The sequence below is a fragment of the Sphaeramia orbicularis genome, chromosome 20 (assembly GCF_902148855.1).
Source record: "Sphaeramia orbicularis chromosome 20, fSphaOr1.1, whole genome shotgun sequence".
NCBI classification, from domain to species: Eukaryota; Metazoa; Chordata; class Actinopteri; order Kurtiformes; family Apogonidae; genus Sphaeramia; species Sphaeramia orbicularis.
In genome coordinates, this window is record NC_043976.1 from 46,400,468 (window position 1) to 46,415,966 (window position 15,499).

The following is a 15,499-nucleotide window of genomic DNA, read 5'->3' on the forward strand; positions in this document are numbered from 1 at the left end:
TAAGCTATTGTCGTCGTCTGTCGTCATCTGTCGTCCGTTACAAAACTTTCAATCGTCTTCTTCTATGAAACTACAATTCCGATTGACTTCAAACTTGGTATACAGCTTCTTTATGATGATGTCAACACAAGGTATTGAAATTATGTCAGTCTGGATCTGATTCTGGATTTGGTGCGACTTTGAAAAATGTTCCCATTATAAGAGATAGGAAGTGGATCAATCCAATAAATCAGTATCAATGATATCAAGTTGGAATTTGAATTTTTTACAGATCTGATTGGAATATGAGCAAAACATGGGCTGTTTCTGTAATAGAATAAATACACAGAACTAGGGGAGAAGAAATGGAACTGGATACATTTCCCAAAGCTTTGAATATGGCCGGTAAACTACAGGGACACTGGTCCTATTTTTTGTCTTCATATGTGGGGTCTGTACCAGATAAAAAACCTCTTCAGATTGAGAAAATCCTTAGGTGTGTACCCCGCCTAAATTATCTTTGTTGGTATGGTTCTGGGCCAGGACGTTCCTGTCCTTCATATGAATGTGTGCAAACCTTAAGGCCAGACTCCATGGGAACAGATCCGAACCACATGACTGACATAACACTGAGTATGACAGAGGAAAAGCTGGATGAAGGTTTCAGCTAAAGCAAAAGGACAATCATAGTGTTGAGCTCAGACAAAGGCGTGATGTTGTGTCGATGTTTGGATCCATCTGTTGCAAGGTTATTATCGTTAACGAAAACTAACGAAATGACCAAAACTAGAATTGAAAAAACATTTTCGTTAACTGAAATAAATAAAAACTATAATTAAAGAAACGATAACTAACTGAAACTGTATTGTGTGCTTACAGAACTAACTAAAAATTCTGGATAAAATTCCCTTCATTTTCGTCTTTGTTAATGTCGGATTGATACGAAATCGATTTATTTCGCTCTAGCAATTTTCTGTGCTGTCTCCATACGACACTTTTTGCTCCGTCACTTGTGTTCACTTGTGGTTTCCAGTCGTCTTCTGGTCCCCACTCTACCTGGAAACATGGAGACTAAAGTTGGGAGGAAGCAGCAGAGTCCTGTCTGGGATTTATTTGAATACGACGACAGAGAAGAAGAGAAAAGAGACCACTGAACTACAACTAAGCGTTTAGAAAAAAATTAAAACTAATAAAAACTATCAAACCTGCTCTAAAAACGAATTTAAACCAACTGAATTAGAGCAAAAAAAAAGTCCAAAATAAATAAAACTAAACTAGAATGAAAAATCCCAAACTATTAGAACCTTGGTCTGTTGTTCCTCAGATAAAGGTGGTGGTGTTGTGTTGATGTTTGGATCCATCTGTCGTTCCTCAGATAAAGGTGGCGGTGCAGGCGGACCGGAACTGTGTTCGTTCCTACAGACCTGAACTTCAGTCCAGCAACTTCAACACTCTGACTCTGACTCTGAAGACTTCCAGCCCCAACAACCTGCTTTTCTACCTGGGCAGCAGGACCAAGGTACTCCTCACCCTCTGACCTCTTGACCTCTTGACCTCTGACCCCTGACCTCTGACCTGTGTGTAACGGGACGGGGGTCAGAGGTCACCTTTGTCTTCTGATGTGTTTAGGTGGATTTCCTGGCGATGGAGATGCGTGACGGAAAGGTGTCCTTAGTTTGGGACGTGGGTTCTGGCAGCAAAAGACTGGACTTTCCTGGGCTGGACATCACCAACAACAAATGGACCCGCATCAATGCCACACGGTAACCTAGCAACCAGTCATGTCATTCATCCTCATCACGTGGTGTCTGATCGTGTCATGTCTGGACGGTGACAGGTTTGGCAGCCACGCCTCTCTATCGGTCCACCAACTGGAGTCAAATTCGCCTCCGTTGCCGACGGTAACCACAACATCACCTGGATCGGCTCGGGTTCTAGACATCGACAACAACACAGTGATCCACATCGGAGGACTGGGAGCAAACACACAGGTAACACAGGAAGTGGGTGGAAGTCTGGAGAAATTCACTGGAACATCTAAAATATGAGTATTGGTTCCTAAGTGCAATAATCCACTATGATCTTCAAGGTCTAATTAAACACTTCACATACACGGATGAATCATGGTAAACAGCTAATAAAGGAACATGGATGAGGTGGGCGTTGTTCATTTGTGTACCTAATGCAAGGTTGGATTTTTCTTTGTAGTTCAGTTTTATTTAGTTTGGACTTTTTTTTCTCTAATTCAGTTCGTTTTAATTCGTTTTTAGAGCAGGTTTGATAGTTTTTATTAGGTTTTCTTTTTTTTTAAATGCTTAGTTTTAGTTTAGTTTTATATAGTTTTAGTATAAATTTTAGTTTTGTCGTATCTTTTCTCTTCTTCTCCGTCGTATTCAAATAAATCCCAGACAGGACTCTGCTGCTTTCTCCCACTTTTAGTCTCATGTCATATGGTGCCAACAGATAAAATTGCTAGAGCGAAATAAATTGATTTCGTATCAATCCAACGTTGGCAAAAACAAAAACGAAGGGAATTTTATCCAGAATTTTTATCCATTTTAGTTAGTTTTGTAAGCACACAATACAGTTTCAGTTAGTTATCGTTTTTTTCTTTTAATTATAGTTTTTATTTATTTCAATTAATGAAAATGTTTTTACAATTCTAGTTTTGGTCATTTCGTTAGTTTTCGTTAATGATAATAACCTTGGTGCAGAACATACATTTGAAGTTTTATTAATCCTGAATCTATGACAGAACTGCTTTTTAATTCTAGTTTTTGTCATTTCATTAGTTTTCGTTAACGATTATAACCTTTGAATGTCCGCTGTGCGTGTTTTGCTCAGAGGCCTTCGGCGTTGAGGTCGACCACCTTTCAGGGGTGTGTGGGCGAAGCGTCGCTCAATGAGAGGAACATGGGCCTGTGGAACTACGTCAGCAGAGAAGGGGAGTGTGGAGGCTGTTTCAGCAGGTGAACACCCACCGCTCCACATGTTCAACACACTTTACCTGGTTTGGCTAGTTTAAGGTCATCTGATCAAGGAAACTTTTGGACAATTGACTTTTTTTTTTTTTTTTGGACACTTTTTATTTATAAGCATTTTAATTTTTACAGAACAAGAACAAGAAAGTGAGGTCTGGGGATGACGATTATAACATCAACATGCATACAACTTCAGCCTTTTTTTTTTTTTAATTAGTACTGTCACAGTTTGTAAAGATTGTCCATTTTCTCCAGCGCCTTTTTCCCAGCTCTTCCTGGAGCCGCAGGGTGAAAATCATGCGCTCCATAAGTCTAATGTTTTCTAGAATTGAAATGAAAAGGTCCATTGTGGGTGTTTCTTTCTGCAGCCAACATTTTGTTATGGCTGTTTTAGCTGATGTCAGCAAAATCTTTATTCAGATTCAGATTCAGAAAACTTTATTTATCCCTTACGGGCAGTTCATTTGCAGCTTACCACAGACATCAGCCCACATCCAAAGTGCAATGTGACAAACATAAATAAATCAGTGCACAAATACAGGACTATTGAACGCAACTATGAATAAATGCATTTAAATAATCAACAATAAATAATCAATAAATACCAATGCAGACTAAAAGACCCTAATGGTTCTGCTAATATTAAAAAACAACAACAATAACAACAACAACAACAAAAAAATCATACAAAATGACTAAAATGGCTTCTGTCAGAGTTGAAAAGTGTGATAGCTGAAGGAATAAAAGATTTAGAATGTGTGTTGGTTCTCCTCTGAGGAGCGTGATAACGCCGGCCTGAAGGCATCAAGACAAACTTCAGATGGAACACATGGTGAGGGTCCTGATGATGGACTGAGCTGTTCTCACCACCTGAAGCTCCCACAGGGAAGACACGTCTGAGTTTGACTCCAATGATCTTGGAGCATATTTTTACAATAGCATACAGACTGTTCTTGTCTTTCGAAGTTAAAACATTGAACCAACAGATAAAAGAAAAAGTTAAAAGGCTTTCAATCAATGAACAATAAAAGTTTCTTCAAATCTTCCTACTGACATTAAAACAGTTCAGTCTCCTCACCAGATGGATTCTCTGTCAGCCCCTGTGAACCACACATTCAGTGTTGGCATCAAACCTGAGCCTACAGTCAATAATAGTGCACAGATATGTGTATGAATCCACTATCTGAACCTCTGCACTGTGGACCACACTCACTCTGTGGTCATTGTTGTTGTGTCTGAAATCAATAATCATGTCTTTAGTTTTTGAGACATTCAAGTCCAGATGATTTTCATCACACCAGCTGACAAATTTAGATAAGGAGGGACCGTGATCGGACTGTGACCCCTGAAGGAGGGATAAAAGGACGGTGTCGTCAGAAAACTTCACAGTAAACCTGTCCTCTAAAGAAGTTCTACAGCTGTTGGTGTACATGATAAACAGAAGTGGAGACAATACACAACCTTGTGGTGAGCCAGTGTTTGATCGTGTCCTCCTGGACATTTGTCCATGAACAAAAACCCACTGGACCCTCTGTTAGAAAATTCAACAGTAACATGAGCAGCTGGTCTGGAAGACAAAGGAAGATGCCGGCCTCTCCATTAAAATGTGGGGCTGCATTTTGTTAAAAGCTGAGGAAAAGTCGGCAAATAAAAGTCTTGCATGGGATCCTGGTTTTCCAGGTGCTTGTACACAGTGTCCAACATGTACAGTTTTGCATCCTCCACTCCTTTATGTGGCTGGTAAGCAAACTGTAAAGGATCAAGTTTGCTGTCTATCAACGATACAATGATATCTTTTAGAATCTTTTCAAAGTTCTTCATTACAAGGGACGTGAGCACCACTGGTCTAAAGTCATTCAACTCTTTGGCGTTTTTTGATTTGGGAACTAGTTTAATAGTTGGAGGTAAACATGGTCTGAATCCAGTTCATCTGTACTGTAGTCCTGTAGAAGAGCAGCTGATGGTAGCCCAGTGTTTTCCATTTTATTTTGGATACCTCCGACCACAAAGGCTGAATAAGTGGGCCCAACCCAAACAGGCGCCCCTGATCTGCTGGAGCCTCTGCACTCTGTCCAACACTGTGCACAAACAGCACCGAATTTGGACAACTGACTTTTCAACACAAACTAAGTCAATAAAACCTTTCACCATTTCTCACTTTTTTCCCACATTTTTTTTTTTTTTTGCTTGCTTCTTGTTTGCGTCTCAGTCCTCAGGCAGAGGAAACCTCCTTCCACTTCGATGGTTCTGGCTTCTCATTGGTTCAGAAACCTTTGCGTGCCACCTCCACCTCCATCGTGCTGCTGTTTAAAACTCTGTCACCCAGCGGTCTACTGCTGTACCTGGCCTCCAACAACACGGTACGACACTAACACACTCAGCCTGCTTCACACTCAGGCTCCTGTTTGGAAGCACATGTGACATCACTTCCTGTCTCTCACAGAGGGACTTCCTGTCCATTGAACTGGTGGAGGGTCGTGTTCGTCTGACCTTTGACCTGGGCTCAGGCCCCTTAATCCTGACCTCCAGCAGGAAGTACAACACCGGCGTCTGGTACAAGATCACACTGCAGAGGAACAAACGCAAAGGTAGGTGGGTTAGGACCAGGGTTAGGGCTAGGACCAGGGTTAGGGCTAGGACCAGGGTTAGGAACAGGGTTAGGACCAGGGTTAGGGCTAGGACCAGGGTTAGGGTTAGGACCAGGGTTAGGAACAGGGTTAGGGTTAGGACCAGGGTTAGGGCTAGGACCAGGGTTAGGGCTAGGACCAGGGTTAGGGTTAGGAACAGGGTTAGGAACAGGGTTAGGGTTAGGACCAGGGTTAGGAACAGGGTTAGGAACAGGGTTAGGGTTAGGACCAGGGTTGGGGCTAGGACCAGGGTTAGGGTTAGGACCAGGGTTAGGAACAGGGTTAGGGTTAGGACCAGGGTTAGGGCTAGGACCAGGGTTAGGGCTAGGACCAGGGTTAGGGTTAGGAACAGGGTTAGGAACAGGGTTAGGGTTAGGACCAGGGTTAGGGCTAGGACCAGGGTTAGGGTTAGGACCAGGGTTAGGGCTAGGACCAGGGTTAGGGCTAGGACCAGGGTTAGGGTTAGGAACAGGGTTAGGAACAGGGTTAGGGCTAGGACCAGGGTTAGGGTTAGGACCAGGGTTAGGGCTAGGACCAGGGTTAGGGTTAGGACCAGGGTTAGGGGTAGGACCAGGGTTAGGGTTAGGACCAGGGTTAGGGTTAGGACCAGGGTTAGGGGTAGGGTTAGGACCAGGGTTAGGGGTAGGAGTAGGGGTAGGTTTTTTTTAATCATGTGTGTTCAAGCGCCTTTACATGTCTGTATGTGCAGGTTACCTGTCCATCATGGCAGCCGACCAATCATCAGAGAAAGAAGTGTTGGAGGCGGAGTCTCCTGGATCTGCCTCGGACCTGAACCGGTCTGACCTGGACCCCATATACATAGGAGGACTTCCTGCATCCAGACCAATCAGGTAGGTCCTGACAGACACAGATCACATGATTCAGAGGCGAATCACCTGACAGTGACTGAACAGTGTTGGTTCACACCAAGGTTATTATCGTTAACGAAAAATAACAAAATGACAAAAACTAGAATTGAAAAAACATTTTCGTTAACTGAAATAAATAAAAGCTAGAATTAAAAGAAAAGAAACGATAACTAACTGAAACTGTATTGTGTGCTTACAGAACTAACTAAAAATTCTGGATAAAATTCCCTTCGTTTTCGTCTTTGACAATGTCAGATTGATATGAAATCGATTTATTTTGCTCTAGCAATTTTCTGTGCTGTCTCCATACGACACTTTTTGCTCCGTCACTTGTGTTCACTTGTGGTTTCCAGTCGTCTTCTGGTCCCCACTCTACCTGGAAACATGGAGACTAAAGCAGCAGAGTCCTGTCTGGGATTGATTTGAATACGACGGAGAAGATATGAAAAAACTAAACTAAAACTAAGCATTTACAAGAAAATGAAAACTAATAAAAACTAGCAAACCCACTCTAAAAACTAATTAAAGTGAACTGAATAGAAAAAAAAAATCAAAACTAAATAAAACTAAACTAGAATGAAAAATCCCAAACTATTAGAACCTTGACACAGACCATAACCATAATGATAAGCGGTAATTATTCTTACGCTTGGTGGTCCAGATGGAAGGATCTCATGGTCTGGGTTTGGACCCCAGGTCTGACTGTTGGTTCTGAAAGGATCAGTAGTTTTTACTTTAGTCTAATTCTGAGTGGGATGAATCGAACTACAACTCCCAGGATGCATCAGAACTCCAGTCATCCCTAGGGCTCTTAGAAAATATCGGTTCTGCAATATATCGTGATATTTCATTTCACAAAACTGTATCGATATAAAAAAGTACTGTATTGATATTTTTAGGTATTCATTCAAATTCATTTTTGTTGTTTTTCTTATTTGTTTATATTTTATTTATTATTATTTAACAGTCTTTTATTAAATAATGGTAGTTCCTTCCTAAATTATTTATCACCAATTGTTAGAAGGGGTGTTAGAAAATATCGGTTCTGCAATATATCGCGGTATTTCATTTCACAATACTGTATCGATATTTAAAAGTACTGTATCGATATTTTTAGGTATTTATTCAAATGCAGATATGGTGGAGGTTCATTTTTGTTTTTTGCTTTTCTTTATTGTTTCTATCTTATTTATTATTCAACACTCTTTTATTAAATAATGGTTATTTGAAGCATCCTAAAATCACTTTTTACTGTCTGAGAGGCAGATGGTAGTTCCTTTGTTGGGATTGAACAAAAATCCTGTTCTGATGTTAGTTCTAAACTAATAGAATATGAACATTTGAACAGGATCTGAATCTTTAATGTCTTCAAAACAGAATTTCAGTTTGAACACAGGAACATTTTGTGATAGAACATTAGTTCCTGTTGGGATCAAATAAAAATCTGTTTGGTATTTGTGCAGATTTCTGGTTTAATTCAATTCTTCCAGGAAATAATCATATTAAAAAAAGAAACAAACAAAAAATTGCCTTTTTAACAGTATCACGATATATCGTGATATATCGTATCATGATCCTAGTATTGTGTCCTGTGTATTGTGTATTGTATCACCAGATTTTTGCCGATACGCAGCCCTAATCATCTGTGGGTTTCATCCATTTCCAGGCGACAGGTCGTCTCGCGCTCGTACGTCGGATGTATAAAGAATGTGGAGATTGCTCGGTCCAACTTTGATCTTCTGCGAGATGCCTTCGGAGTCAGAAAGGGCTGTGTGTTAGAGGTACGGATCTATAATCTATAACCAATCTATTAGCAGTCTGTACTGAGGTACTGATCTATAATCTATAATCTATAACCTATGTATTAGCAGTCTCTACTAAAGCACTGATCAATAATCTGTGTTGATTATCGGTCTTTAGGCGGTACGAAGCGTCTCCGTTTTGAACGCCGGCTTCGTTCAACTCGCTCCTCGGATGCTCAGTCAGGAGGCGGAGCTTCTCTTCTCCTTCTCCTCCAATAACCAATCAGGAGTGCTGCTGGCCGCCTTCAGTGATGACCTCACACAGCGACAGGTGAGACCGTGGTCACATGACACCGTGCTTGATCGCCACCCGTTCAGTGTGTGATTAACCTTTGTGCGTGTGCAGCGTTTCCTGTCCATCCAGCTGGTGTCCGGCTCACTGGAGGCGGAGCTAGGCGATGTGGGCGGGGCCTCTCAGAGGGTGTTTGTGGGGAGTCCTGACGGTCGAGGATTCACCGACGGAAACCAACACTCCGTCATCGTCACCGTCAGCAGGAAGTAGGTGTTACCATGGAAACACCAGATGGTTTTAGTTCTTTTACACTGGATCTGTTTTCAGGCTTTTATGTCATTTATCTTTTTGTCTTCTGTTTTCATTGTTTGTCATTTTCATTCCTGTCCTTGTTGTTGTCATCTTACGTGTGTCCTGTTCTGTGTTTTATGTTGTTTGGATGTTATTTTGTTATAATAATGTTCCATCGTTTTCATCGTGTTTTCTTTTTATGTCATTCGTTTGTCTTGTTTGTGTCTTGTTATATCTGTGACAGAATTTTCTTGCTAAGTCATGTGACCAGATGATGTGGAGGTTGATCAGTTCTGATCTGATGAGTGGACTGAAGCAACACTCTTCTAACTTCTGGTCTGAAATTGAAAAATATATCATCTCTAAAAGTAATAAAAAAAATAACTATAACATCCCAAAATGTAATTACATATTTTGAACGTGACATTTTTAATTTAGAATTTGTTGTAAATTTGATCATTTTATTTAGTAAATTTTGTATTCACAAATATAAATAGACCAAAACAAACCCAAATTTTAAAATCTTCCTGATAGAATTTGAAAATTATATCAGATCTTTAGAATTAGTCCCTTGACAATTTATAAAGAGTTCTTTAAACCAGACTGAACTCTGATGCATTTATTTATTTTTGTTAGATATATTGGGTTTTTTTTGTTTGTTTGTTTTTTATACTGTTATTTGTCAATTCTATGGAGGACTGAACCTGCCATATTAAAAAATATACACAGAAATATAAAAATGGCTTGATAAGTTCATTTCCGTACCATTTATTTATCTATTTTGTCCTTATTTATATTTTTCCTTATTTAATTTTTATCCCTGCATTTATTTCTGTGTTGCTTTCTATTGACATTTTCTTTATCTCTTTTCTTGTTTATTTCTATATTTAATTTTCATTTTGACTGAATAAAAAAAATGACAATAGATTAATAAGATGTCAGATGAAAATAAAATATAGAAATAAACATAAAAAGAGAAAAAGAAAATGTAAATAGAAAGCAACACAGAAATAAATGCAGGGATAAAAATTAAATAAGGAATAATATAAATAAGGACAAAATAGATAAATAAATGGTACGGAAATGAACTTATCAAGCCATTTTTATATTTCTGTATATGTTGTTTAATATGGCAGGTTCGGTCCTCCAGACTCTTCTGCCTTGTGTCTTTAAATCTATGCCTTTTTTTTCTTAAATGTCTTTGCTCAAATGCTTTTTCTTTTTGACATCTTGATGTTTGTTTGTTCAAAATGTATATGTTTTGTGTACCTGAATATTGTCAATAAAGTTGAGGGGAAAAAAAATGAATAGACTGAAGCATCGGAAAAACACCTGTTTAGCCCCGCCTCTTTGACCCCGCCCTCCCTCTGTGTCTTAGGTCTCTGTCGGTCCAGGTGGATGAGGACCACCTGAAGTCCATGGCTCTGTCACCAGCTGGACTGTCCCATCTGTCTCCCGCCTCCTTCTTCATTGGTGGGTTACCCCTGGGGGTGGAATCCCGCCTACCAATCAGAATCCAGAACCTGTCCAGGTCGTTCAGAGGCTGCATCCAAAACCTGGCAGTGGGCGGAGCGTAAGTCTCTCACTCACTTACACACATACAAACACTCTGATTGAACAGATAGTTAGATTGACAGCTCTCTCCAGACTCATTGACCTATCAGGAGCTGTTCGATACGAAGGGGCGGAGCTCGACAGTTGTCTGTTAGAGGAGAGAGTTGGAGGGGCGGTGCTTTCTGACGACCAGGATGTTGAACCCACTCCAGACCCCGCCCACTTTCCTGTAGCCCTGCCCACCTACCTGAGTGCCCTCACACCTGGAACCCTGACGGTAACGCACACCAGAGGTTCTGATGAACCTGCGACATTCTGTTGGACTGGCAACTGTTCTACAGACCATAATATACACTATCATCATCATCTATACCATATATACCACCATATATACTGTGTACACCACCACCATATATACCACCATATATACTGTATACACCACCACCATATATACCACCATATATACTGTATACACCACCACCATATATACCACCATATATACTGTGTACACCACCACCATATACTGTATACCATATACAACACCACCACCAAATATATACTATATACACCATATATACCACTATATATACCATATACAGGGTGGGGAAGCAAAATGTACAATATTTTGAGGCAGGGATTGAAAGACAGTGTATGACCAGTTAGTTTATTGAAGTCATGAGAATTTATTTGCCACAAGAAAATGTCCATAATAGAAAATGTTTTTATTCTATGTGTCCTCCTTCTTTCTCAATAACTGCCTTCACACGCTTCCTGAAACTTGCACAAGTGTTCCTCAAATATTGGGGTGACAACTTCTCCCATTCTTCTTTAATAGTATCTTCCAGACTTTCTGGTAATAGTTTTGCTCATAGTCATTCTCTTCTTTCCATTATAACAGTCTTTATGGACACTCCAACTATTTTTGAAATCTCCTTTGGTGTGACGAGTGCATTCAGCAAATCACACACTCTTTGACGTTTGCTTTCCTGATTACTCATATGGGCAAAAGTTTGTGAAAAGGTATGGATAATAGTGTTAGGTATGATTATGACATCAGTATATGTTTGGGTTCAAAACAACTGACGTAGTGTCTGCTGAGAAAAAACAACTAAATGTTCAGTGTACATTTTGCTTCCCCACCCTGTATACGACCATATATACTGTATATACCACCACCATGTACTGTATACCATATACAACACCACCACCATATATGTACTATACATACCATCACCACCACCACCATCACTGCCTGAGGAGATGCATTTAATAAACACATAATATCACCTTGAATCACCTGTAGTTTGCACCTAAACATCACAAATAAGGTTAGTCCAAGTTAAACATGGGTTATTGATTAAGGCTGAGCCTCCAGAACATGTTCCTCATAAAACCTCCCAGAAACCCACAGTCTTCAGCTTTATTCCATCATGTCATTCAGTGTGTGGTTGGAATAAACTCTTCAGACACGGTCCAATCTGGAAACAGTTCATGTTACTGATGACTCCTGGTCAGACTCCTAACTGATTATTGATCATTGATTATTGATTATGTGCAGTGTTTGTCAGAGGCAGAGCCCAGCTTCCTGCCCTCAGCCGCCCAGTTTGGTTCATCCAGATACAGTCACATGACCTTTGTTATCAACCCCCACAGTGTCCGAAAGAGGTGAGAAGGGGCGGGGCTAACGTCTACCTGTCATAACCCTGTGCTGTGTTGTCAGTGTGTCTGTTGAGGGCGGGGCTAACGTCTACCTGTCATAACCCTGTGCTGTGTGGTCTGTCAGTCTGTCCGTCAGATTAGCGGTCCGAAGCCGAGCTCACGACGGTCTACTGCTCCTCCTGTCCAGTAAAAACCACATGGACTTTGCGGTCTTGCGTCTGGTGGGTGGGAGGTTACAAATGTCAGCTGACCTGGGGAAAGGTCCCGCCTCTGTGGCTTCATCAGTCAGGTTGAATGACGGCCAATGGCACATGGTAAGACACACAACAGTAACTGGAACTTCCCACAGGATTAATAAAGTATCTATCTATCTATCTATCTATCTATCTATCTATCTATCTATCTATCTATCTATCTATCTATCTATCTATCTATCTATCGTTCTATCTATCGTTCTATCTATCGTTCTATCTATCGTTCTATCGTTCTATCGTTCTATCGTTCTATCGTTCTATCTATCGTTCTGTCTATCGTTCTGTCGTTTTATCTATCTATCACAAACATAATAAGGATTGCCTGATCCATAAAATGTCATTTAATTTGACAGTAGAGATGATGGACACTCCCTTGGCCCCGCCCCTCACAAATTGACCTCAGCCATAATCGCAGATTAGAGAAAAAGATGTGAAATCTGATCATATGATGAGCGCTCAGGTTGATCTGGTGTCTTTGTAAACACTGAGTATTAAGTATTTAACACTGGCTCCACCTAGTGGAGTAGGGATGACATATTAAATATATTAATAATTTATTGGTCATTTCAGTTAAAGGCCAATACCATTACTGAAATGTACCGACAGTATTTTATTTATTTAACCTTTATTTAACCAGACAGATCATTCTCATTTACAACAACGACCTGAAAAAAACAGTAAAACTAAAACTAAACTAAACAATGAAACAAGCTACGAGGAACAAAGTCACATAATGAGCATTAATAGGTTTAAGTATTGGCTTCACTTTTACTGAAGGGAGTTTTCTCATACGAGCAGCGAAATAAAAGACAAGATTATGTCATTGTAACAGTGTTTTGTTTCCCAGGTGAGTGCGGAGATCAGTCGTCGTTCTGTGTCGGTGTCGGTGGACGGCTCCTCAGACTCAGTGTCCATTAAAGGAAACCAGCTGGATGTGGAGAACAGGCTGTACCTGGGAGGACTTCCACACATGCACACTGTGAAGAGGATGAACGTAAGAGCAGGGGCCACAACCCACAGGAGTCTGGCTGTTGAACCTAACCCTAACCCTAATGGACCCTAACCCTAACCCTAATGGACCCTAATGGACCCTAACCCTAATGGACCCTAACCCTAACCCTAATGGACCCTAACCCTAACCCTAATGGACCCTAACCCTAACCCTAATGGACCCTAATGGACCCTAACCCTAATGGACCCTAACCCTAACCCTAATGGACCCTAACCCTAATGGACCCTAACCCTAACCCTAATGGACCCTAATGGACCCTAACCCTAATGGACCCTAACCCTAACCCTAATGAACCCTAATGGACCCTAACCCTAATGGACCCTAACCCTAACCCTAATGGACCCTAACCCTAACCCTAATGGACCCTAATGGACCCTAACCCTAATGGACCCTAACCCTAACCCTAATGAACCCTAATGGACCCTAACCCTAATGGACCCTAACCCTAACCCTAATGGACCCTAACCCTAACCCTAATGAACCCTAATGGACCCTAACCCTAATGGACCCTAACCCTAACCCTAATGGACCCTAATGGACCCTAACCCTAATGGACCCTAACCCTAACCCTAATGAACCCTAATGGACCCTAACCCTAATGGACCCTAACCCTAACCCTAATGGACCCTAACCCTAACCCTAATGAACCCTAATGGACCCTAACCCTAATGGACCCTAACCCTAACCCTAATGGACCCTAATGGACCCTAACCCTAATGGACCCTAACCCTAACCCTAATGGACCCTAACCCTCAGACCTGATGGACGCCTCAGTGGTTTCACTGGTCCAGGGTTTGGACTTGTGGCAGCTCTGACCTTTGTTCATTATGTGACTGACTTTCAGGTGAGCAGCAGTTTCCCAGGATGCATTCGATCGGTCATTTTGAACAGCGCTCACTTGGATCTGTCCAAACCCTCCTCCCAGCATGATGTCACTTCCTGTTTCACCAACGACCAGGCGGGAAGTTACTTTAATGGAAGTGGATACGCCGTCTTCAGTGAGTTCGATAACACTATAATTATTTGTCTGTTTATCTGATAGCGTAGTGTCGTCAGGTGTGAAAAAAAACAGATCGATATGTGACTGAAGAAAAGGAGGGAAACTCTATCCTCTGGTCCAACATGGAGGAGGTGGAGCTTCTGAACACTCACTGAACCGTCATTATATATGTAATGCACAGGTGTCAAACATGCGGCCCAGGGGCCAAATCCAGCCCGCCACAGGGTCCAGTCCGGCCCTGGGGATGAATTTGTGAAATGCAAAAATTACACTTAGATATAAACAATCCTTTTAGTTCAGGTTCCACATTCAGATCAATTCAGTCTCATAATAACCTATAAATATTTGCAACTCCAAATTTTTCTCTTTGTAAATGTAAATGTTTTCATGTATTTACACTAAAACAAAGTAGAATTTTGCAAAAAAAAATCTGAATAACCTGAACAAATATGAACAACCTGAAATGTCTTAAGAGAAGTGCAATTTTAATAATATTCTGTCTGTTATTCAATGTTTTGTGTGTTTGTAGATCCACTGTGATCTGTCAGTTATAATGTACATGTGGAAATGATAAACTAAAGTATAATAGTGTCAAAATTATTTTTTTTTTTTTCAGTTTGTTCATATTATTCATATTGTTTGAAAGGATAGTTTGTAGATGTAAACATTTTCATAATGTAAATTTACTTTTTTCACTGTAAAACACAGAAAAGTTTGTAGTTGACATCATTTATTTATTATTATTTATACTATTTGACTTGTTCGGCCCTCTGCAGATCAAATTTAGCTGAATGTGGAACTGAACGAACAGAGTTTGACAGAACTGATGCAGTGGAAGCAGAGGCCCAGCTGTGCTTGTGTGTCAAACACCTTTGTGCTTTACCTGTGCAGTGCGTGACGGTTATAAAGTGGGCTCTGACGTGACCGTGTCTCTGGAGTTCCGGACGAGCCAATCAGAGGGAGTCTTTGTGGGCATCAGCAGTGCTAAGGTGGATGCCATTGGACTGGAGATGGTTAACGGACAGGTAAGACCGGACACCTGAGCAAAACACGAACACTGACAGTTTGACTTTGGCTTGAATTTATCAGTAGGGCTGTAAGAAAATACCAGTTCTGCAATATATCGCAATATTTCATTTCACAATACTATATCGATATTAAAAAGTACTGTATCGATATTTTTAGGTATTTCTTCAAATGCAGATATTATAGAGGTTCATTTTTGTTTTTTGTTTTTCT

The 15,499-nt window shown here is 40.7% G+C and overlaps 1 protein-coding gene across 1 annotated transcript in view; it reads left to right on the forward strand.

Annotated features, from left to right (window-relative positions):
- Positions 1-15,499, forward strand: part of lama1 (laminin, alpha 1) — a 67,998-nt gene that overhangs the window by 48,850 nt on the left and 3,649 nt on the right. The window contains exons 44-60 of the mRNA XM_030123830.1: positions 1,355-1,498; positions 1,609-1,742; positions 1,817-1,970; positions 2,824-2,948; positions 5,170-5,320; positions 5,404-5,548; positions 6,297-6,438; positions 8,123-8,237; positions 8,377-8,529; positions 8,605-8,756; positions 10,160-10,354; positions 10,429-10,612; positions 11,894-12,000; positions 12,119-12,308; positions 13,096-13,242; positions 14,105-14,258; positions 15,152-15,285. Of these exons, the coding sequence (XP_029979690.1) occupies positions 1,355-1,498; positions 1,609-1,742; positions 1,817-1,970; positions 2,824-2,948; positions 5,170-5,320; positions 5,404-5,548; positions 6,297-6,438; positions 8,123-8,237; positions 8,377-8,529; positions 8,605-8,756; positions 10,160-10,354; positions 10,429-10,612; positions 11,894-12,000; positions 12,119-12,308; positions 13,096-13,242; positions 14,105-14,258; positions 15,152-15,285 (2,526 nt within the window). The remainder of the gene's footprint in view (positions 1-1,354; positions 1,499-1,608; positions 1,743-1,816; positions 1,971-2,823; positions 2,949-5,169; positions 5,321-5,403; positions 5,549-6,296; positions 6,439-8,122; positions 8,238-8,376; positions 8,530-8,604; positions 8,757-10,159; positions 10,355-10,428; positions 10,613-11,893; positions 12,001-12,118; positions 12,309-13,095; positions 13,243-14,104; positions 14,259-15,151; positions 15,286-15,499) is intronic.